The 25,479-nt window shown below is 38.0% G+C and overlaps 1 protein-coding gene across 1 annotated transcript in view; it reads right to left on the reverse strand.

Moving 5' to 3' along the window:
• Positions 1-459: 459 nt before the first annotated feature.
• Positions 460-25,479, reverse strand: part of QRSL1 (glutaminyl-tRNA amidotransferase subunit QRSL1) — a 34,033-nt gene continuing 9,013 nt past the window's right edge. Inside the window, exons 4-11 of the mRNA XM_082732071.1 lie at positions 24,662-24,758; positions 19,359-19,535; positions 15,680-15,855; positions 15,478-15,590; positions 12,849-13,041; positions 12,203-12,320; positions 4,942-5,147; positions 460-2,251 (exon numbers count right to left, since the gene is read on the reverse strand). Coding sequence (XP_082588197.1) covers positions 2,031-2,251; positions 4,942-5,147; positions 12,203-12,320; positions 12,849-13,041; positions 15,478-15,590; positions 15,680-15,855; positions 19,359-19,535; positions 24,662-24,758 — 1,301 coding nt within the window. The 3' untranslated portion in view covers positions 460-2,030. The remainder of the gene's footprint in view (positions 2,252-4,941; positions 5,148-12,202; positions 12,321-12,848; positions 13,042-15,477; positions 15,591-15,679; positions 15,856-19,358; positions 19,536-24,661; positions 24,759-25,479) is intronic.

A 25,479-nucleotide genomic window follows, 5' to 3' on the forward strand; every position in this document is an offset into this window, starting at 1 on the left:
CTTGCTCCCTGGGCTCTAGGTTGTGCTGGGATGGCAGGTTTTGTGATCTCATCACATTTTTTCACTCCAGTGATGCTTCTGTGGTTGAATCTAACTTCTCTTTGTTTTGCTGTGTCTTATCAGGGAACTCATCTTACACTTGTAGCCAACCTCGCCTTTCAGAATTGCTAACAATTTCAGGACTTAATTAGCTGAAATACAGAAACTGTTTTCCACTTAAATTCCCCGACAGTGATTTGGTAAAATGAGATCTACTAGATTTAGGGTGAAGATGGAGAAGAAAGAGAAACAAATTAGGTATCATTTCATGCTAGTTGGGTATTATTATGGGAGAACAGTCAATGTTTCACTTTCCTATTTCCAGATTCAGATCATCAGTGCAGCTCAAGGAGAGGCCCAGGAATAAGAGAAATTACATAAATATCCTTTGAAAAAAATTCAGTTCAAAGTACACACACATTAAAAAAAGACTGGGGCAAAGATTTATTGTTTGCTTTTTACATCGTATTAGCTCCTTCAAACTAAGATGGTTTTCCCTTGTCACAAAAAAATGCAATTCTCTCTTGTGAATGTCTTCCTCTTTCAGGGATTCAGAGTCATGATTCATAAGAAAACTGGTGGGGCTGGCACAGCAAGATTTTATATAAACTTTGTCAGACCATTTGGGAGTGGAAGGATCCTGGGAGGAGAGAAAACTGTTAATGAGAAAGTAACAGGCAAGCTAACTTCCCACCATACAACATTCCAGTGACCCTGCAGAAGGTTCTGCCACTTAGACTTCTCCTGCGTGTACCTTGTATTTAGAAAAGACTTTTTCCTTACTAAACAAAGTGAATTTTTAAATAACAATTCACCTTCCCACTTACAATTATTGGTAGTATGTAAGTGCCAAATTTGAAGACCTGATCAACGCGAGATGGCAATGGTGTTCTGGCAAAGACAAGTCTAATAATGAAACTTTATAGTGGTGAAATGAATGATTTTCATAAAATTTTCTTTCAAATTGAATATGGGTTCTCGTTACTGTCCCTTTGGGCTTAAGGGACCCAAACAGAGAGCATCTGTAAAGAAACTAAGAGGGTAAGGAAACTGTAAGTAACAGAGAAAGCTCGGGTGAGGAAGGAGGCTGTGGCATCCTCACCAGATTATCTGCCAGTTTTTCATACTGGGTATACCTGTCTATCTTGAATCTTTCTCACTAAAATCATGCTCCACTGCCTCCCAAGTTTCAAGTCCAGTATGGACTCTTAGGTTACAGCAAATGTTTCTGTGACACCAGCGAGTTCCTTTGTGGTTGGTAAATAGGAGAATGAGTTCCATGGAGTTGTTCTAGTTCCTTGGCATGGGGTCCTGCGATGGCAGAAGTCACATTTCCAACGTTAGCAAAACAGGACAAAGTGTTCAGACACTGTAGCTCTATATTTAGAGCAATCAAGAGCGTCTGCACCTGCGCTAGTCCCCAGAGGGGCGTACCCCCAGTCTTGCATGACTCTGGGCCCCAGCACGTCGCACTTCCTCCAGCGCTCGGAGCGCCTCTTCTACCTCCTTCGTTCAGCACTCAGAAGCAAATATTCCCATTTTATTGTTTTTGTGCCTTTTTTAACCTCCCCCAAGGCAGCTTCCACTATGTTTGAACTGCCCATCTGCCTGGCTGTTCATGTTCTCTCTGGAGGCACAAATTACAGCTTTTATTAGCACTTTGGTTACAAAGATGTGGAAGTTCTGAGAGGCTTATCCCTAAGCTTACTTGTACTCTAAGCTCTGTTCTTAATGAACATTTTTGCAGAATGCCTCACTTTCCACGAACGTGTGTCTGTGTTAATGTAAAAATTCTGTACTTTACACTCAGTGGATACCTCATAGATGCTGATAGTGATTTATAATTAACAGTATCACAAGAGTTTTAAAAGGCGATTCCAACGAACGACTGTGTTGACAAGGAACCAAATTACAGGAATTGAGCAGGATCATCGGACTTCTCTCGAATATAAAATCTTCAAGTTATTTTAATTTGCGTGCTATATTTATCACTAGTGTTTTAGAGAAACAGAAGCTAACTTTTCAATTTCAGAGACTGATGAACCATCATTCATTAGTTCTTGAAGTTGAATAACAGGAAACTGTACTTGTTTTTCAAACCACTTGGCAATTTTAAGGAGCTGCTGGTCACAAAATGCACGTCCAATAAACTGTAGTCCTATTGGCAACCCCTGGTTTGAGAGAGCCACAGGGACACTCACTGCCGGCAATCCTGAAGACAAGAAAGAAACCCATTAGCTGATTACTTCTCCACCCTAAGGGGAGAGTTCTGCTTTCTAGTGCTAGTAGGTGTAAGACAGATAAGGTTTAAAAAATGACAGAAGTCATACAATATGCACATGCTTTTGTTCCTTCCTTTGCTCACTTAACAATATATCTTGGAAATCACTGTGTATCAACTCACAGAGATGTTCTTCATTCCTTTTTTATAGCTGCACAGCACTCCATTATGTGGTTTGTACCATAATTTTTCACCCATGCTTCTATGGTTGGGCATTTAGGTTGTTTTCAGTATTGAGCTATTTCACACCATGCCCAAGTATACACGTTTTTTGGTATTCTTTTTGTTTCTTTAAGATTTATTTATTTATTTGAGAGAGAGAGAGCCCCAAGGGGAGCGGAAGAGGGAGAGAATCTCAAACAGACTCCACACTGAGCGTGAAGCCCAGTGATGCAGGGCTCAGTCACACCACCCATGAGATTATGACCTGAGCTGAAATCAGGATTCGGATGCTTAACTGACTGAGCCACCCAGATGCACCATGGTTTTTGGTATTCTTGAAAGTCTCTCAGATAAATAGGGATTGCTTCATCAACAGATAAATGCATATGTAATTAGATGTTGCCAAATTCCTCTCCAAAAAAGCTGTACTATTTTCAACTCCCATGAGCAAAATGCTTTTTCCCTACAGCGTTACCAACTGAGTATGTTGTTGAGCTTTTGAATGTTTGCCAATTTGATAGATAAGAAATAGTAGCTTGTTTTTAATTCCACGTTTGGGGCAAAGAAAGCAAAAGGTCCTGGGATATCTTGTTATGCCATAAAATAAGGAAGTTTTTAGAAATTAATGGGGATAAGTCTAAAGGCTACATACAACTTGAAAGGGCTCTTGTTGGCCAAACAGTTTCAGCATCAAAGCCAATAATGACAGTAATTGTTTATAATACACTGAATTAAAAAAAAAAAAACAAAGAAACAAAGCTGTCTTTAGAGAAGACTGCTAATGTATGTACAAAGAATGATAGAAAAATCAGCATTTTTGTCATTCTATAGGAGATATTCAGGCAAGATTCATCAGCAGATCTCAAACTGGGTTCAAGATTTTTGGGGAATATGATAGTCACACAATCTCAGAGTACCACCTCACCATCGGTTATAATTGATCAAAGGAAAAATGTAACTTTACACACAAAACACCTGGCAGTTATTTCCTTCACTAAGGGATCGACTTAGTCTCTGAAAGTGGAACAAACTGACATTAACTGTTTCCCAACATGGAGAGTATGCAGTATTTCTGCCAAAATGTTTCCCAATCATGACTAAGTAATCTAGCAAATCCAGATTATGGATGGGACATCCTACAGGGCAAGCGCACTAGGCTCTTCAAAAAAGTCAATGTCAATTAAAACAAAAATTTTAAAAGGTGGGGGATTTCTCATCAGAAACTATGCAGTCCAGAAGAAATTAGCATAACATTTCTTAAGTGCTAAAGAAAAAGAAATGTCAAGCCCAAATCCTGTATCCAGTGAACATAACTTTTAAATTTGAAAGGAAATCAAGCGTTCTTAGGAAGTTAAGGGAATTGGTTAACAGCTTACCTACCCTAAAAGAATGGCTAAAGGAATTTAAACAGAAAGGATATGATAAAACAAAGAATCTTCATATACCAGGAATAAATGAACATAGTAAGCAAAAGTATGGGGAAATACAATAGGCTTTCCTTCTCCTCTTGAGTTTTCTACATTTTGTTTGATGATTGAAACAAATTATAAAACAGTCTGATGTGTTCCAAAAGGGAAAAAAAAAAACCCAAAACAAAACAAAAACCAAAACCCAAAGCAGAGAACTGGGGTATTGTTCTAAATTTTAAAAAGATAAACAAAGGGGCGCCTGGGTGGCTCAGTGGGTTAAGCCGCTGCCTTCGGCTCGGGTCATGATCTCAGGATCCTGGGATCGAGCCCCGCATTGGGCTCTCTGCTCAGCGAGGAGCCTGCTTCCTCCTCTCTCTCTGTCTGCCTCTCTGCCTACTTGTGATCTCTCTCTGTCAAATAAATAAATAAAATCTTTAAAAAAAAAAAAAAAAAAAAAAAGATAAACAAATATATCGGGGGAAAAACAATTTTATAAAAGGCATTTTTGGTACAATTGAGAATTTAAATATGGACTATATCTGGAATATTATTATATTCATGTTAGTTTTCCCAGGTGTGATAACAGAATTGTGGTTATGCAGGAGAATGTCATCATTTTTAGAAGATTTATGCTAAAGTATTTAGGAGTGAAGTATCATGATGTTGCAACTTTCAAATTATTTGGCCAAAAAAAAGTGTGTGAGTGTGTGTGTATGTACAGAGAAAGAGAGGAAGGAGAAAGCAGATAAGACAAATGAATGAGTCCAGGCAAAGGGCATATTGGTATTCATTACACCATTCTTTGAACTTTTCCGGAAGTTTGAAAATTTCCAAAATAAAAGTTAAAATTATGCTATTAAGTAGACTGACTCCAAGTATGCGTGTGCACATTACCGCCCCCCCCCCCCAACGTACACACTTTCCTAAGCATTCCAGAAGGACAAGCTGTTGCCTTCACGGAACAGTCTAGCTGGAACCTAAGTTGAAGACCAGGAAGGGTGCCTGTCTAAAAATTTGAAGAAAACTAGAACATTCTCAAGGGATCCTCACCTGCCATATTGACAGCCTGTGTAAAAATGTCATCCTGGGCGCTTCGTGTCCTGTTGTCTTCTTTAATGAACTCCAGGTATGGTGCTGCCTCCTGCAAGGTGGTGGGAGTCAGCAAGACATCCACTCCAGAGTTAAAAACCTTCACAAAATCATTAGCAATGAGTCGTCTCACTTTCTGTGCCTTAATGAAATAATTCTCATAGTTTCTGTGGAAAAACAAGATGATATTTTAAGGATTTTTAGATTTCTTTGGATCAATTTTCACAGAGAAAGCTTGTTATAGAATGACTGGATTCTGACCTTTATAAGCAGTACCACGAAGATTCCTAATGACACACATAAATGATTTTTCAACTGTGCTGTTATTTCTAAAAATCTGAGTATCAGGAGTTTAATCAGAATTCACTGCTAGACACAATTCTATACATATAATCACAGAATAGTGATATCATTAAATAAGTGGATATCATCCACTTTCAGGGATATCATTAAACTAGAACTTTTATTTTCAGGTGAAAAAAAAAAATGAAGTGCATAGCAATTAAATGACTTTCCAAAGGTTACAAAGACAGGCAATGGTAAAAGAGAGACTAGAACTTAGGTCTCTGGAGGCTTATTCTAATCCTCCTTCTATTATAATGTCTTATTTCAACTGCAATATAATGAGAATTCATTATTAGAAGGATTCTGAAGTTTTGTAAAATTCTAATGTGCCATCCTAAGTAGCCACTAGGAAACAGGCTCTGGAAACAGAGACTGGAGAAATTACACAGTGTTTGCAATTTTGTGTTTTAGGGCTAGGTATGCCCCAGGAATGGGAATGTGAAATTCAAGAAAAGATATTTACTTTACTGACAAGATTTAGGAATTAGCCAGCTATAAAAATGACTATAAATCAATGATGCAAATAAAGGGAAAAAGAAGGCACTCTTTGATCCTCCTGAACCAGAACAATGGCAGGCAAAAGTACGGTTTTAAACTTCAGTTTGTCACCTGTAAATATGGATATTACTACTCGTCTTACTGAGGACCAAATATAATACAGATAAAAATGTGCTCTTTTTTAACTCTAAAAGAATCCTACAGAAGTATCAAGTCTCTTTACTATCATTTGACCACAAGGTCTCTAGAGAATTAAAGGCAGGTATTACCTATAATTAATACAGTAACACTTGATGGCTTAAATGATGTCATTAATGGCATTTTCCGAACCTCAAATTTATTCAAACACAAGCCCAGGTTTTTTTCTATTAAATTTCTTCCTACTTTAAATATGGTTCAAAAACAGAACTTTTGTTTCCATGAATGACAGAGGGATGGATTTTACCTGCCATAGTAAATAGTAACACACCCTAGTATTTACCCATAGTAATTTACCCTGCTTTATTTTGCCTAGAAAGCTAGGCAAAATAAAGCAACCATTTTCAGATATTAGACAGCAGGCATTCAAGAGAGGGAGTTCTGAGAGAGGGGAAGCAAGTAAGTGAGCCCTTTAATTTCCCCAGTGTAATGCCTGGAGGCAGTTTCCAGGCCTCAGCCCAGACAGGAGGAACCTACACAGAGTTTTCAGGGGGCAGTTTTCAGGAAGTTAGGGACGAGGACTGGAAGTTCAGGGAGGTAAAGAAAACTGGAATTTTCTCACGGAGTACCAGAGAGGAGAAAATAGCGTACAGAAAGAGCTCAAGAGATCTGTAGAGTGATCCCTCAAGTCTCTGGCTGAGTACTGATCTGTGTGCATGTAGGGAGAAGAAATTCTCAAGGCTGGGGATAGAATCACCGAAAAGTCAAACAACTGCAAGAGCTCATATAGGGCTAGAAACAGGGTGTGTTCCTAACAGCCAACGTGGAAAGACTTCATAATACATTAGGCATCTGGCAGAATTCTTCAAGGGTACTGCCTAAAGTAGAGTTTAAATTAGCCAAGACTAAAGGCCATTTTGGACTCATCCTTGCAAAGCTTTGTTAAAAGGAAACCTTGAAAGGATCCAACCAGATTCTGAGAAACTATTTATTTATTTATTTATTTATTTTACAGATAGAGATCACAAGTAGGCAGAGAGGCAGACAGAGGAGGCGGGTGGTGGGGGAAGCAGGCTCCCCGCTGAGCAGAGAGCCCAAGTCGGGGCTCGATCCCAGGACCCTGGAATCATGACCTGAGCCAAAGGCAGAGGCTTTAACCCACTGAGCCACCCAGGTGCCCCAGATTCTGAGTAACTTAACTGCATCCCAGAACAAAGCCTGACATGGTTTAAAGGAATACAACAAAAATTCAGCAAATGATAACATAGAAGTCACTATGCCCAGTCATGCAAAAAAGCAGAAAATATAACCCATAACTAGGGGGTAAGAATCAATCAATATAAAGAGATCCAGAAACAACAGAAATGTGCAAATTAGCAGATAAAAACATTAAAACAGTTACTGTAAATATGTTCCATATGTTCAAGAAGGTAGAAGAAAGGGCGCCTGGGTGGCTCAGTGGGTTAAGCCGCTGCCTTCGGCTCAGGTCATGATCTCAGGGTCCTGGGATGGAGTCCCGCATTGGGCTCTGCTCAGCAGGGAGCCTGCTTCCTCCTCTCTCTCTCTCTGCCTGCCTCTCTGCCTACTTGTGATCTCTGTCAAATAAATAAATAAAATCTTTAAAAAAGAAAAAAAGGTAGAAGAAAACATGTATCATGAAGAAACCAAGGAGATAAGAAGACCTGCTTGGAAGTTCTAGGAATGAAAAATGCAAAATAGGAAAGAAAAATGACCCTTGATACGGCTGACAGCAGGTGACACAGCAGATCAGTGATTCTGAAGATAGTAATAGGAACTATCCACAAGGAAGCAGAGAAACAGACTACAAAAGAAAAAAAAACACTAAAAACAAAAACCAGGATGGAGCCATCAGTGTCCTGTGGGACAACATCAAGCAGATTAATGTATATCTGAAAGGAGTCCCAGAAGAAGGGGGGAAGGTCAGAAAAAATATTTGGCCAAAACTTTTCCCAATTTGATTAAAATAATAAACCCACAGATCCAAGAACCTCAACAAACCCCTAAATACGAGGAAACCAAGGAGAAAACCACACCAAGACACATCACAGTCAAATTCCTGAAAACCAGTGATAAAGTCTTAAAATCAGCAGGGGTGTGTGCGTGGTGTGTGTGTGTGTGTGTGTGTGTGTGGTGGGGGAAGACATGTTACACACAGAGGAACAAAGACAAGAATGACAACATTTCTCAGAAACTATGGAAGTCTGGAGGCAATACAACAAGATCTTTAAGGTACTGAAAGGAAAGCTATCAATCTAGAATTTGATACTGAGAGAAAATGTCAAAATTAAAATAAACAATTTTATATATAAACAAAAGCTGGAAGAACTAATTGCCAGCAGGATTATACTACAAGAAATATTAAAGTTCTTTAGGGAGAAAAAAATTAAACCAGATGGATATTTGGATCTACACAAAGGAATAAAAAAGCACCAGAAATAGTAAATATTTAGGCAAATATAAATGACTTTTTTTCTTGTTTTAAATCTCTTTAAAAATTATTTAAGGACAAAAGAAGGCAGGAAAAAACGTTAAAAGAAAGAACAGATAGGACAAACTGAAGACAAACAGCAAAAATCAGATTTAAATGTGGCTCATGTTCTTTAAAAATAAACTGTGGATTCCTAACTCAATAAATTTGTTTTGTTTTTTGAACAAAAGGTAGTAGAAGAATGACAAAATTGTAAACTGAGGCACCACATGAAGAAAAAAAAAATGTTATGAGTTGTTATAGTTCCTGGCACATAAACTGACTTTTTAAGACTAAAAAAAAAAAAAAAGTATACCCAAATTCCATTTTTCCTATCACTCATGTCCTCCCCTCACAAAACAAGTGAGCGAACAAACAAAATCCCTCAAAACAAAAAAGCTGACTTAAGTTCTCTGACTCAGGAGATAGGAATGCCAGCAGAAATTCTCACTTCCTTTTGTCAATTCCCTCAACTGATGACCATGGAAAAGCTTTCAGACTCCTCTCCTTCAGTTTCATTATATGCTGTTAGATAGATACAAACATAGTGAAAGATAGAAAGATACAAACATAGTGATCCGAAGGGGCACGTGCACCTGAATGTTTATAGCAGCAATGTCCACAGTAGCCAAACTATGGAAAGAACCTAGATGTCCATCAACAGATGAATGGATAAAGAAGATGTGGTATATATACACATTGGAATACTATGCAGCCATCAAAAGAAACGAAATCTTGCCATTTGCTATGACGTGGATGAAACTAGAGGGTATTATGCTTAGTAAAATAAGTCAATCAGAGAAAGACAACTATTGTATGATCTCCCTGATATGAGGAAGTGGAGATGCAACATGGGGGGTTTTGGCGGTAGGAAACGAATAAATGAAACAAGATGGGATCAGGAGGGAGACAAACCATAAGAGACACTTAATCTCACAAAACAAACTGAGGGTTGCTGTGGGGAGGGGGCTCAGGAGAAGGTGGTGGGATTATGGACATTGGGGAGGGTATGTGCTTTGGTGAGTGCTGTGAAGTGTGTAAACCTGGCAGTTCACAGACCTGTACCCCTGGGGCTAATAATAGATTATGTTTATAAAAAAATTTTTTTTAAATTGTGCCCTGAGATATACAATTTGACTCGAATCAGTTATATTTGGCAAATGTAGCATTTTCCACTTAATGAAAGTCTTTGCTTAGAAAACCTCTCAGCAACATTTCATTTTCTTTTCCTACTCCAAAATCATTAGTCATCTGGTCAATATTGAAAAGTCTTATTTTTTAAAATTGTTTTTTAAAAGTTTCTGTTTGAATTCCAGTTAATTACCACACGGTGTACAATACAGTGATTCAATAGTTCCATACATCAGCTGGTGCTCAGGTGTTCCTCATGACAAGTGCCCTCCTTAATCCCCATCATGTATTTAACCCATCCCCCCATCTTCCTCCCCTCTGGTAACTATCAGTTTGTTCTCTATAGTTAAGAGCCTGTTTCTTGGTATGGCTCTCTCCCCCCTCTGGTATGTGGTATATATACACAATGGAATACTATGCAGCCATCAAATGAGCAGCCACCCCTTGCTCATTTTTTTTTTTTTTCTTAAATTCCACATGAGTGTGATCATAAGGTATTTGTCTTTCTCTGATGACTTCTTTCACATGGCATTGTACTCTCTAGCTCCATTAGGGTCATTGCAAATGGTAAGATTTCATTCTTTTTTATGGCTGAGTAATAGTCCATTGTGTGTATATACCCCACATCTTCCCCATCCATTCCATCAATTGATGGACCCTTGGGCTGCTTCCATATCTTGGCTACTGTAAATAACGCTGCTACACAGGGATGCATGTATCCTTTTCAATTAGTGTTTGTGTATTCTTTGGGTAAATACCCAATAGTGTGACTGCTGGATAGTTCTACTTTTAACTTTTTGAGGAACCTCCATACTGTTTTCCAGAGTGGCTGCACCAGTCTGGGTTCCCACCAATAGTGCTGAAGGGTTCCTTTTTCTCCACATCTTTGCCAACACCTGTTGTTTCTTGTGTTTTTGATTTTAGCCATTCTAATAAGTTTGAGGTAATATCACATTATAGTTTTGATTTATAGGAAAAGAGTCTTTTATGTTCTGTAGAACATAATCAAATATTTTTAGGTTTTTATTTTCAAGCTTTACCAAAATATAATTGACATATAAAATTGCGTGATATCAAGGTGTACAATAATTGTGTACAAAACATGTAGATATATGTATATATTGTGAAATGATTACCACAATAGGGTTAATAACACATTTATCACCTTGTATAATTATAATTTTGAGTGTGAGAGGTGAGAGAACATTTAAGATGTACTCTCAGCATTTTCAAGTATATAACAGTACTGTTAATTATAGTAACCATGCTTTGTATCCCCTGAACTTATTCATCTTTTTTTTTTTAAAGATTTTATTTACTTATTTGAGAAAGAGGAAGAGAGAGAACATTATTAGCAAGGTGAGGAGCAGAAGGAGAACCAGACTCCCTGCTGAGTAGGGAGCCTGATGTGGGGCTTGAACCTGGGACCCCAGGATCATGACCTGAGCCAAAGGCAGACACTTAACTGACTGAGCCACCCAAGTGCCCCCAGAGCTAATTCATCTTACACTACAAGTTTGTACCCTTCGACCAACATCCCCCTATTTCCCCTAGCCCACAGCATCTCCCTGTTTCCCCTAACCCACAGACCCAGGCAACCACCATCGGACACTTAGGTTATCTTCCTGTCTTCGCTGTTGTGAAAATGCTCTGAGATAATGATTTCATTTCCTTTCGCTACATTCTCAGAAGTAGGATTGCTGGATCATATATGGTAGTTCTATTTTTAATTTTTTGAGGAACCGCCATGCTGTTTTCCATCACGGCTGTTCAAATAGTATTTTTGGAAAAAGTAATCCTAAGTATCAGCCCTGAAAGGATACACAGATGAATAAAATGCTTTCTGTCCTTGAGGGAATATAGAAAAACTCAGGAAGCTATTCATTAACACAATCATTCTTGCCTTTTCACACTTCTCATGTCCTCTTAAACAGACCTGATGGTACACAAGATGAATTCTATTCACAAGATGATGAATATATTTATACTAAAAACAATCTAAGTAGGAGCCCTAGTAATTTAGAATTCTTTCTTGGAGCAAACAGATACTTAGGGTAGGGGAAGATTAAATTGATTTGCTAAATTTTTCAAGATACACCAATGTAACTTCCTGTTTAAGTCTCCAACAACAATAAGCCAATGTGGCAATAATAGTCAGGGGACATTTAAAGAGGCTAAAATTCTTTAGGGCTTCCTACTTAGTTTTGTACTAATTATTTTGCTAGAGTGTCAATTTTTTTTTTTTTTTTTTTTTTACATTCGAATAACCAGAGACTAAAAGTACTATAAACAGGTCTTTAGTTATGATTTATAATTCAAATAGGGATTTTGCTTCTTTAGCAAATATCTCAGTAAGACCTGATAGATATGCAACTAATGTACTCTTGAGTGTTCAAGAATGGAGAAAATTTCTGATTACTTACTTTTTATTTTTTATTTTATTTATTTTTTAAGATTTTATTTACTTATTTGAGAGAGAACACAAACAGTGGGAGAGGCTGAGGGAGAAGCAAAATCCCAACTGAGCAGGAGCCCGATGCAGAACTCCATCCCAGGGGATCCTGATCGGATTCGAAGACAGATGCTTAACCAACTGAGCCACCCAGGTGCCCCATTACCTACTCTTTTAATAAGAAAAAATTTCCTGCGAGAATTCTTCCTCTCACCACATCATTAAACCCTTCTCGCCTGGTTGCAGCATACATGGCTTCAGTAGACACATTGATGTCACACCTATGACCTAAAAACAAAAAAAGAGATAAACATTATTTGAAAAGGAAGTAAAGTTTTGGCTGAAAAGCAAGTGCAGATTCACATTTCTGACCAATATTAACATTTTGGGAGACTGTCCTTAGTGGCTCCTCTTCTTTATCTCCTAGACTCAAGGAGAGAGGAGAAAATAACTAAGAAGGAAACTTCATTTGTTCACCTCCTCGTCCCTCCCTCTTTCATTCCCTCCCTCCATCCAAATAGCTACCAAACTCCTACCATGTGTCAGGAACTACATTTGACAGACTGAGAATATAAGGACAAGAAACTATTCCTGTAAAATATTCACATTTCAGAGAGGGAAGCCAAACATACAGAAATATTTATGATGAACAGTGTAAGCAGAAGGCTAAATGACAAAGGTAAGACGATTCACTGGTTTACTTGTCTAAATCATTAACCTTATCTCTGGGGATATTTTTTTTTTGGTCACAAATAAGTAAAACTACCAAATGTTGGACACAACTACCTTAAAAATCCCAAACACAGCCAATCTTACCATATTCTAGCCCATCAAATCTTGCCATATTCGATGCCACTTCTGATGTACACAATACATGGTAGCAGACAATTGAATAACTGGTGTGAGGCAGGGACACTTCAATTACTTTGGCCCCCTCAGACTCAAAGAGGTTAGCGGCTTTGGACCAAAAAGATCGCACTTCACCTGATAATTCTGGTGCAAGATATTCCTTATTGGAAAAAGTCAAGATATGGAAATTAGAACATCTGTATAGATGGTTTTATACAAATATGTACATTAGGACCTTTGGCAGTATATTAGAAAATCTGATTAAATTGCTAGTAGGTAGCTAGAGAGACCGAATGAATTTAAGAGTGCTTACAGCATGACAAGCTCTATACTAGTTATTTATGAGAGATATTAAACAATAATATCAATATTAACAATATTAAATGCTAACAATATTAAAGATGAGAGAAATGGCTGGAGACCCCATATGTGTTAAATGTTCATTATCAGATACTCTGCTAGATGCTTTTCAAAGATTCTCTCACTTAATGCTTTTGCAGAAACTTTTGTATAAGGAGTCTCAGGTTGAACATTTTTTTTTTAAGTGGGCTCCACTGTGGAGCCTAGCAGAGGGTTTGAATTCACGACCCTGAGATCAAGACCTGGGCTGAGATCAAGAGCTGGATGTTTACCCGACTGAGCCCCCTTCATTTAATGCTTTTAACAATCCCATGATGTAAGTATTATCATCCTTCATTTTATTAATGAAAAATACTGAGACTGGACAAGTTAAGTAACTTTCCTAAAGCTACAAAGCAGGTAAATAGAGGATCTAGGATTCTTTTTTTTTTTTTAAAGATTTTATTTATTAATTTGACAGACAGAGATTACAGGTAGGCAGGCAGAGAGAGAGAGAGAGAGAAAGGGAAGCAGGCTCCCTGCTGAGCAGAGAGCCCGAAGCGGGGCTTGATCCGAGGACCCTGAGATCATAACCCACTGAACTGTCCAGGTGCCCCAAGGATCTAGGATTCTAAACTCGGTCTCTTTCTACAACCTATGCTCTCTCTAAATCCTTAAAGGAAGGCACGGCTATTATCTTAATTGAAATTTTTAAAGAAAGTATTTCTCTACAGCGGTGGTCTCAACTGGGGGCAATTTTATCCCCTTTGTCTCAATCAGAAGATGTTTGGTAATGTCTGCATACATTTTTGTTTGTGGGGTTGTGCTGTTTGTGGGGAACCGCTGCTTCCAAGGCTAAAGGCCAGTGACACTGCTAAGCATCTTACGATGCACAGCGCAGTGTCCCACAACAAAGAGTTATCCAAACAATCAGCTGTTAAGCTTAAAACTCAATAAGTCGTTTAAAGGTCAGTAATTTAACATATTGACCTTCATCCATGAATTACTCAGTTGCTACTGTAATAAATGCAGTAGCAATACTAATGACGGTAGTAAAGAAGGTAACATGTATTCAGTCTTTACTATGCAAGGTATGGCTCTGGGCTATGTTGTTTACACCCCAGATTAGCAGATTATAGCCTCCCAACCAGATATAACTTGCCAGTTTTTTTGTTTTTGTTTTTTTTTTTAAGATTTTATTTACTGATTTGACAGAGAGAGAGAGAGAGAGGGAGAGAGGTCACAAGTAGGCAGAGAAGCAGGCAGAGGGGGAGGGGGAAGCAGGCCCTGCACTCAGCAGAGAGCCCAATGCGGGGGCTCAATCCCAGGACTCTGAGATCATGACCTGAGCTGAAGGCAGAGGCTTAACCCACTGAGCCACCCAGACGCCCCTTTCCAGTTATTTTTGAAAATAAAGTTTTACTAGAGCACAGCCACACTCTCATTTACATATGGTCTGTGGCTGCTTTCACACGACAGTGGCAGAGTTAAACAGTGACACTAAACATTGTATGGCCCACAAAACCTAAAATGTTTACCAACTGACCCTTTACAGAAAATGTTTACAGACCCCTGCTTAACATGATTCATTTTTTTTAGTGAGATAAAACTGACATACAACATTATGATAGTTTCAATATATGATTCAATATTTGCATATATTAAAAAATGATCACCACAACAAGTCTAAGTTAACATCCATTACCATACACAATGACAAGAGTTTGCTTTTCCCTTGTGATAAGAACTTTAAGATCAGGTGCCTGGGTGGCTCAGTAGTTGAGCGCCTGCCTTCGGCTCAGATCATGATCCCAGGGTCCTGGGATAAGAGTCCCACATCGGGGTCCCTGCTCGGTGGGAAGCCTGCTTCTCTCTCCCGCTCCCTCTGCTCATGTTCCCTCGCTCTGTCAAATAAATAAAATCTTTAAAAAAAGAAAAAATAGAAAAAACTTTAAGATCTACTCTCTTAGTAGCTTTCAAATATGCAATATGGTATTAACAACTATGGTCACCATGCTGTATATTACATCCCCATGATGATTACCAAATTTAAGCCTTACTGCTCTCTGAGATCAACACTGTTATTATCCCCATTTTGTAGATTGGGAAATTGAGCTTAGATTAAGTCATGTGCTCGGACTGCAGAGCTAATTAAAGTGGCACAACAGGATTCAAAGCCAACTGGTCTGTTTCCCAGGTCTGTTCCCTGTGTTTGACTTGCTAGCATTTCTGTAACGTAATAAAAGGGAAGAGTTACCTTCGGAATTCCTATACATAGTTCGCTCACATCTGTCAAAGTGGGAAGTGTAAATGGTTTGACAGGGTCTTGTATTGTGGTAGAATCTTTGGGGTCATGCCCGGCCAGCATACCTGTAAGGAGAAATATTTAGGAATGATAGACAGAATGTTTTACAGGGAAATTTATAATGTTTTGAAACTCTATGGAATCATATAAATACCCAGCACAATTGCTGCGTCGTCCACACATCTGGTTAAGATTCCTGGCACATCCATTGAATTCACCAGGGGAATGAGGCCATGACGAGAAACTAAGCCATAGCTTGGTTTGAAACCAACAACCCCACAGTGGGCAGCTGGATTTCTGGTCGATCCTCCTGTATCTGATCCTAAAGCCCTGGAATTTAAGTGGAAGATCTCCAATTATATCTAGAATCTATTTTTAAGTGTATATACTTTTAAACTTTATTTCCCCCTGGTTATACAAAAGTCAGACATGCTTGTCTCAGAGAACTCCTAAAATACAGAAGAAGTGTAAAGAGATAACAAAATATTCTACTGCCTAAGGCAAACACGCTGTTGACATTTTGACATATTAACTTCAAGACTTTCTTAAAATGCAGTTTTCTTTCGTGGCTCAGGTCATTCTGTAATTTTAACTTCCTGTCTCTTCTTTTCTTATCATGAGCTTCTTGCTAGCTCATTAAAATTACTGAAAATTTAAAATATGTACAATATCCCATCATAACAATTGGTGATTCCCAGGATTTTAAAGCCTGTTCTCCTATCAGTGTATACACAGACACCTTATACCCTCCTTTAATGGCAGTTTTACAGTATGTTTTTACAAACTAAACACACCTCTCCCAGAAATTCATACACAGAACCTTCCGCTACCTCATTTAGAATCATGGATAGAAATGTACTTTAATTTATTTAAACATATACGTTGTTGCCAACTAGGATAATAACTGCATAATAAATTACTTTGTAATAAACACCTTTGAACATAAATCTTTGCCCATATGTCTGATTATTTTTTAGGCTGGCTTCCAAGAAGTAGCGTTAATGAGGCATTGGGTCTGCCTGTTATTCTAAATTCTTAATCTGTATTGTCAAATGACTTGTCAGAGAGGCTCTGCCAATTTATATTTCCAACTGCAGTGAATCAGATTTGGGCTTATGTTTCATTATCATCACTGAGTACTAGCAGTTCTAAAAGCTGGTTAATCTGAATAACGAAAAATCTTTGTTAATGTGCATTTGTGAGTAATTTTTCACATTTTTTGTATTTGCATTCCCCAACTATGAAGTGCCCATTTCTTTGCTCAGTTACCTAGAGAGTGTATGTTTTTCTTATTAAAGACAAAACCAAAAACTAATCTTGAGGACATTTTGCTAAGTGAAATAGGTCAGTTTTAAAAGCACAAATACTGAATAATATTCACTCGAGGTACCTTGAGTCTAATTTCCTAGAGACGGAAGGTTAAAGAGTGATTGCCAGGGGCTAGGAGGACAGGCAAATGGGAAGCTGTTTTTTATTTTTTATTTTTATTTTTATTTTTTTTTTAAAGATTTTATTTATTTATTTGAAAGACGGAGATCACAAGTAGGCAGAGAGGCAGGCAGAGAGAGAGAGAGGGAAGCAGGCTTCCTGCGGAGCAGGGAGCCCAATGCGGGGCTCGATCCCAGGACCCTGAGATCATGACCCGAGCCAAAGGCAGCAGCCCAAACCACTGAGCCACCCAGGCGCCCCGTGAAGCTGTTTTTTAAAGGGTACTGATTTTCAGTTCTGCAAATGAACCAAATGCTGGAAATTGGTTGCACAACAATGTGAATGTATTTAACACTGAACTGTGCACTTAAAAATGGTTAATATGGTAAATTTTAAGTGAGATACATTTTACCATAATTAAACATTTTTTTAAAACTTTATTTCAGAGTAAAAGTTTTTCTGATTAGAAAAGTGTATGTGCCAACTAGAAAATTTAATGTTATATATAAGTATATGGAGTATAAAGTGAAACTTCTCTTATCATCACTGCCTCCCTAATAATCCTGTTATGTTTTGATATACTCACACGCAGATACTTCCATGCAACTAATATATATATATATATACATATGTATATATATATATATATATATAATTATTTTAACAGCAAGAAGGTCATCTTGTACATAGTATTCGGCAACTTATTTTCCACTTGACAGTGTACCTTTGATATCTTTCCCTGACACTACAAAGCTTTCTAGCTGCTTCCTTTTAGTGGGTACATAATACTCCAAGAACCTTCCTGTTGTTAAAACTATCATAAAAGCAGCAAATCCAAAGGGGGGAAAAAACAAAGTAGAACACTCAATACTTTGGGACCCATTCAAACTGGAGTTACTTTGGGTCTGTGCTTCTCTTGACTATACCCAGAATAAATCTGTGGACTGAACAACGCTCCTACCAGTCACATGGCCCTTGAGCTCTACAGAAAATGCAAATGAGATTGTCTTTCTTAGCAAGTCCACATAAGCTACAAAATCAGGCTGTTGCTTTCACAATTTCTAAAAGGACACATTTTCTTATTAGGATTCACTGACGGCTGTGTAAAAGTAAAACCTGCATTTCCATAGGAATTATGTGTCAAAATGCCATCTCCTCAAAGCACATTCAGGAAGATGAACATTAAGTAGGGTGATAAGGGTAAAAAAAAAAAAAAAGCACCTAATCTTGCAGTCCTAACTTGTCAGAGCTCTCATTAATATTAATGCAATGCTATAAAATTCTACAGAGATAAAATGAAATGGTTTTACTTGTAAATAAGATTTCAGAGAAACTAAAAAAAAAAAAAAACCCCAAAAAACCCCCTGAAGAATCTAAATCTCCACAGCTCTAAAAAATATAAATAATTTATTGGTTGCAATGTCTGTGAAAGAGTTTAGTTTCAGTGGATAATTAAGGAGAAATAAAATACACACGGTACTGCTAAAGAAACACATTCAATTTTATACTGAAACCGAGAAAAGTAAATAATAGTGGTATTTATTTACTCTTCTTTAGGCGGTTAAGAAATGCTTTACAAATGGGAACTTAAAACATAAAACATGATGGATGGATTCTCCCCAAATACAAAAGAGGACAGTTGAACAAGTCAGCTCCTAACAAATGGGAAGAAAACTTTACTCAGTGACACCCATTTTTAGTTGCAGATTTATGAAAACACTATTTTAAATATTCTATTGATACACACCAGGAACATTTCTTGCCTCTCTATCTCTCTCTCTCTCTCTTTTTAAAAATTCTATTTATTTATTTGACAGAGAGATCACAAGTCGGGAGAGAGGCAGGCAGAGAGAGAGAGGGAAGCAGGATCCCTGCTGAACAGAGAGCCCGATGCGGGGCTCAATCCCAGGACCCTGAGATCATGACCCGAGCTGAAGGCAGAGGCTCAACCCACTGAGCCACCCAGATGCCCCATTTAGGTGAAGGATAAACCATCATTAGCAGTTGAGCAGCACTCAACTAAAGCCATGGTATCTTAGTCCCTAAATATTTATAACATCAGTGAGCAGACACACAAATAAATTATTTTAAAAATGAACTTCAGTTATGCTCACTGGTTTATTCTGCAAGATAAACAAAATCATGTTTTAAAGAAAACCAGGTATTATAGAGGAAGAGTTAAAATACTATCTTGAAGTTAAATGTATAAAATGCATAGTACATATACTGTACAGCTGAGTGTATTTATAAGCTATAATTCTGATATACCATCGAGCACCAATAACTCACTAAAAACAAATAAAAATAGCACAGTACGAACTACTCTCTTGTTGGGTTCTGAGGCTGGTTTATGACTATTTGTATCTGGCTGGGCTTTACAGTACAAACAGAAAAAAGCATCTTACGCAAAGCATGTGAATGCTGCTACAGCCGCCGCACTCCCTCCTGAGCTTCCTCCGGTTATAAGCCAGTCTGAATCCTCGTTCTCCCCATGGGGCTTCTGCTTCCTCTTTTCTCTGTATTGTTTTGAATAACTCCAGGGGTTTTTAACTGGTCCAAATGCACCATCTGTGCTTCCAGACCTGAGATGAAGTGAAGCAAGATATCTTCATGAAACTCATTTTATATGAAAATTTCGCCTCCTGATTACATTGTCTGTGCCTAACGCTGTATAATCCACTGGAACTTGAACGGGAAAAGGCAAGAATCCTGCTTAGATGCAGCCTTCATTCATTAGATGGTTGAGGAGGTAGAGGATGGGAAGTAAGAGCATGTGCTAGAAAGCAGAGAAAACTAGTCTGGTAACAAAAGAGGATTTTTACCCCAGTTGATCATCCAATTCAGCTTATGATGATTTCCCTTGTAAATCATGGTCTTCCAGTTGTACAAGGTCAAGACATTCCAAGGGTTAACAAGAAATCCTCTGAAGGAGTCCCTCTTTTATCCAGACGTTTTAAGACAAGCACAAGTTGACTAATAACTTATTTTAAAAGTTTTGAAATAATTTCAATCTTACAGGTAAATTGCAAAAATCAAAAAACATGAAAAGAACTTTATCCCCTTTACCCAGATTCACCCATTATTAACAAATCACCCAATTTGCTTTGCCATCTGTGTGCTTTATGTGTGTCTGTAACATACACGAATCCTTTTTGTTTCTGAACCACATAAGGGTAAATTAAGTTTATCATGGCCCTTTACCCTTAAATGTTTTGGTATGTATTCAAGTGCATTTCCTAACACTAAGGTCTTCCCTTGTGCAGCTGCAGTACAGTTATCAATCTCAGTAGAATTAACATCCATACAATATTTTTATCTAACCCACGGTACGTACCCCAGTTTGGTCAGCCGATCCAGTAATGAATGTCCTTTACAGCATTTTACCCCCTCCCAGTACAGGATGGAGTCTCGAGTCTGGTATTGCATTTGGTTATTATCATCTCTTTAGCCTCTTTTTGTCTTTTTTTTTTTTTTTTAAGATTTTTATTTATTTGAGAGAGAGAGAGAGAGAGCATGAAAGAGGAGAAGGTCAGAGGGAGAAGCAGACTCCCCATGGAGCTGGGACCCCAAAATGGGACTTGATCCCGGGACTCCAGGATCATGACCTGAACTGAAGGCAGTTGCTCAACCAACTGAGCCACCGAGACACCCTCTTTATGTACTTTTTAAGTCATTCACCAGCCAACAGACATTGAGTTATTTCCAGTTTTTGGCAATTATGAATAAAGCCACAATAAATACTGTACTGAAAGACCCTAGCCATTGCTTTTATGTAAACATAAGTCTAACTCTCAAGCAAATATGTAGGACTAAGAATGTTGGATCATATGATGTTTACCTATATAAGAAACTTACAAACGACTTTCCAAAATGGCTATACCATTTTGCATTTCCTACCGACATTGTGTGAGAAACCTAATTGCTCTGTATCTTTGCCAGCCCTTGATATTGTCATTTTTAAGCCATTCTAACAGGTGTATGTATCTCCTTGTGGTTGTAATTTGCATTTCCTCAATGACTAACCATGTTAGCTTTTTTCCATGTGTTTATTGCTAACTATGTATCTTCTTTGATGAAATTTCTGCTTACATATTTTACCCATTTTTTTTTTTTTTTAATTGGGCTGTTATTTTTGAGTTGGGTAAGGTTCTATGTATACTGGATGCCAGTTCTTTCACAGATACAGGTTTTGTAAAGATTTTCTCTCAGGCTGTGGCTTGTTTTTTCATTTTTTAGTAGTGTATTTCAGAGTAGAGAAGTTCTTAATTTTAGTGAAATCCAATGTATCAGTTTTTTATTTTACGGCTTGTACATCATGCATCTCATCCAAGAAATCTTTGCGTAACTCCATGTCACAAAGATTTTCTCCTACATTTTCTTCTGTGAGTTTTAGGTTTTACTTTCCTTGGGCTCTTTTAATCTGGGAATATTTTCGTGGCCTTCCTTTATTTTTTATGATATTCATATTATATTTTTATTTTATTTTTTTAAAGTTTTTTTTTTTAAGATTTTATTTATTTATTTGACAGACAGAGATCACAAGTAGGCAGAGAGGCAGACAGAGAGAGAAAGGAGGAAGCAGGCTCCCTACTGAGCAGAGAACCCGATGCTGGGCTCGATCCCAAGACCCTGGGATCATGACCTGAGCAGAAGGCAGAGGCGTTAACCCACTGAGCCACCCAGGTGCCCTGAAGTTATTTTTTTAATATTTCATTTATTTGACAGAGATCAGAGTACAAGTAGGGGGAGCGAAGCAGGCTCCCACTGAGCAGAGAGCCAGACGTGGGACTTGATCCCAGAACCCTGGGATCAGACCTGAGCCAAAGGCAAACATTTAACTGACTGAACCACCCAGGCATTCCAGATATTCATATTTGAATAGAATGTTTCTCATTTCAGACTTATCTTTTGTTTTCTGGTTATTAGTTTAAGGTTTAACATTCTCGGCTGGAATACTGCATAGATTATGGTGTGTCCTCAGGGAATCACATCTAGTGTTACACGATGTCCACTTACATTCACTGATTATGTTCATTTTGATCAGCTGTTCAAGGCAATGTCCTAATAATCTATGTTCGAGTTTACTCCCATGGATAATTCATTCAACATGTATTACTGAGTGCCAAGAGATACCACTGCAAATCAGAGTCAAAGACTCTGCTTCTATGGAACAGGGAGCATAGACCAAGCAAACATTACAAATATGACAAGAGTTATAAAAGGGAGAATAGAAAGCGCTTTTGGTGACACACTGAATGCTTTCTCCCCCAAATCAGGAACAAGGCAAGGATATCTGCTCTTATTACTTCTACTCCATGTTGTACTAAAGCTAAACAACACAATAAGAAAGAGAAATGGAAGAAATAAAATTGTCTCTATTTGTAGACTACATGATCATTTACATACAATATACCAAAGAATCTGCAAAGATCAACTAGAACCAGTAAGAGAGCTTAGCAAGCGCATGGGATACAAGGTCAATATACAAAAATCGATTATATTTCTATATACTAACAAACGATTAGACACTGAAAAGATAACCATGTTATATAGCATTAAAAATTACTTTTTTAAAAAGATTTTATTTATTTGAGAGAGAGGTCACAAGTAGGCAGAGAGGCAGGTGGAGAGAAGTGGGGGGAAGCAGGCTCCCTGCTTAGCAGAGAGCCTGATGCGGGGCTTGATCCCAGGACCCTGAGATCATGACCTGAGCCGAAAGCAGAGGCTTAACCTACTGAGCCTCCCAGGCGCCCAGTATTAAAAATTCGAAATACTTGCGAGGGGGGCTGTGCCCGGGTGGCTCGGTCTGTTAAGCATCTGCCTTGGGCTCGGCTCATGATCTCAGGGTCCTGGGATACACCCCTGCATCGTGGGGCTCCCCACTCAGCAGGAAGTCTCCCCCTCCCTTTACAACCCCCCTACTTGTGCACACGCTCTCACTCTCAAATAAATAAAATCTAAAAAAAAATATTGAAATGCTTAGCAATAAATCAAATTACATAGAAGATTTATATGCAGAAAATCATAAAAATACCACTGAGAAAAATTAAACAAAATCTAAGTAAATGGACAGATACAAGGTGTTCATGGATCAGAAGATATATATTAAGATGTCAAATCTCCCCAACTTGATCGATCTACAAATCCAACACAATCATAATCAAAATCTCATTAAGCTTCTTTGTAGAAATCAGCAAGCTGATTCTAAAACTTCTGTGGAAATGCAAAGGACCTAGCATATGTAAAATAATTTTGAAAAAGAAAAACAAAGTTAATGGCTCTCACTACCTAACTTCAAAGCTTATTGCTATAAAGCTGTAGGAATTGGGGCACCTGGAAGGCTCAGTTAAGTGTCTGCCTTTGGCTCAGGTCATGATCCCAAGCATGTCAGGCTCCCTCTTCAGTGGGGAGCCTGCCTTTCACTCTTCCTCTGCTCCTCCCTCCCCTCTCACCCTGCCCACTCATGCTCTCTTACTCTCTCTTGTTCTCACAAATAAATGAACAAAATCTTTTAAAAAATAAAGCTACAGGAATCAAGATAGCATCATATTAAAGTAAACAGAGATACACAGATCAACAGGACAGAATCCAGAAATAGATATGTGTGTGTGTGTGTGTGTGTGTGTGTGGTGTGTGTGTACATATTCCAACCGATTTTTGATAAAGGAACCAAGGTAATTTAATGAGGAAAGGATAATCTTTTTTTTTTCTTTTCTTTCTTTTTCTTTTTTACAAATAGTGCCAGAACTATTGGACACGCGCAAATAAATGAACCTTGGCTTTATTCACACCATATACAAGAAAATTAACTCAAATGGATTATGAGTCTAAAGGTAAGAACTATACAACTTATAGGAGAAAAATCTTAAGTGACTGTGGGTTAGTAAAAATTTCTTAGTTAAGATACAAAAAGCATTGGGGCACCTCCTCTCTTTGCCTGCCTCTCCACCTGCTTGTGATAGCTGTCAAATAAATAAATAAAATCTTTAAAAATAAAGATACAAAAAGCATTGATCATAAAAGAAAAAAAAGATGTAGTGGACTTCATCAAAATTAGGAACTTTCACTCATTTTTTATTTTTTTTAAGATTTTATTTATTTATTTGACAGACAGATCACAAGTAGGCAGAGAGGCAGGCAGAGAGAGAGGAAGGGAAGCAGGCTCCCCGCGGAGCAGACAGCCTGATGCGGGGCTCAACCCCAGGACCCTGAGACCATGACCTGAGGCTTTAACCTACTGAGCCACCCAGGTGCCCAAGGAACTTTCACTCTTTGAAAGGAATGTTCAGAGAACGAAAAGACAAGCCAGAGACTTGGAGAAATTATTTGCAAATTACCTATCTAACAATGGACTTGAATCCAGAATATATAAAAGAACTCTTAGAACTCAGTAAGAAAAACAACCCAGTTTTTTAAAAAAAGGGTAAAAGATTTGGATACATACTTCACCAAAGAAGATACATGGGTAGCAAATAAACACATGATGTTTAACACCATTAGTCATCAGGACAATGCAAACTAAAACCAAAATGAGGTCTGACAGTATACCTATTAAACAATAAAACATAATCTCATAGAGGGACTGAGGAACTGGCATTAGGGTCCTCAAGAAATCACCTCAGGGCTTTTGGGTTACCTATGTTTAATGAAATTAAAGACAGAGATGAAAGAAAGAAATACAAGAGAAGAAAATTTCAATTTTATTTACCCCATCGCAAACTCATCTAAATTGGTTTTCCCCATCAGGACAGCTCCCTGATCCAACAACTTCTGAACAACTGTAGCATTATAAGGTGGTATGTAACCTGAAAAAAATTCAGTTATTTTTATTGTAGGAGAGAAAACAGTGAACATGCAAGAAACAAGATTTTAAACTATGACTAAGCTGGTCTTATGACATGTATTCATTATTCCTAATTTGAGTAGTAGATAGGACTTGCTTCCAAAAGCTAGTTAATTTTAATTCTCCTACTGTTAATTGCTATGTTTTCCAAAGGAAGTTGTTATATTTATTTTTTTTTAAAAAAGATTTTATTTATTTATTTGACAGAGATCACAGTAGGCAGAGAGACAGGCAGACTGAGAGAGAGGGGGAAGCAGGCTCCTCACTGAGCAGAGAGCCCAATGTGGGGCTCGATCCCAGGACCCTGAGAACATGACCTGAGCCAAAGGCAGAGGCTTTAACCCACTGAGCCACCCAAAGCCCCTAAATTCATTACTTTTATCATCTAAAAACACTGACTTTAACAGTTACTACTACACAATACTGAATGCTAGTATAGTAGCCAATTCATTTGAAACTAATTGCACATCATTATTTTGCTCATTGTACTTGAAATGCTATATCCCACAGTAATTTTTTTTATCTGTTTCCAGTCAGAAACAGATCTTTATTCTCAACTGAAATTTCATCTAGTGTGTACTCCGAGACAATGAACAACAATCCACCTATCATGGGGCATACTCCTCAGAGACTTCCTTTCAGTGTGTAGCACTCTGAGCAAGATTTTGCCATGTCTTTTTCCT

Source organism: Mustela nivalis (genome assembly GCF_964662115.1).
Source record: "Mustela nivalis genome assembly, chromosome: 5".
NCBI lineage: Eukaryota > Metazoa > Chordata > Mammalia > Carnivora > Mustelidae > Mustela > Mustela nivalis.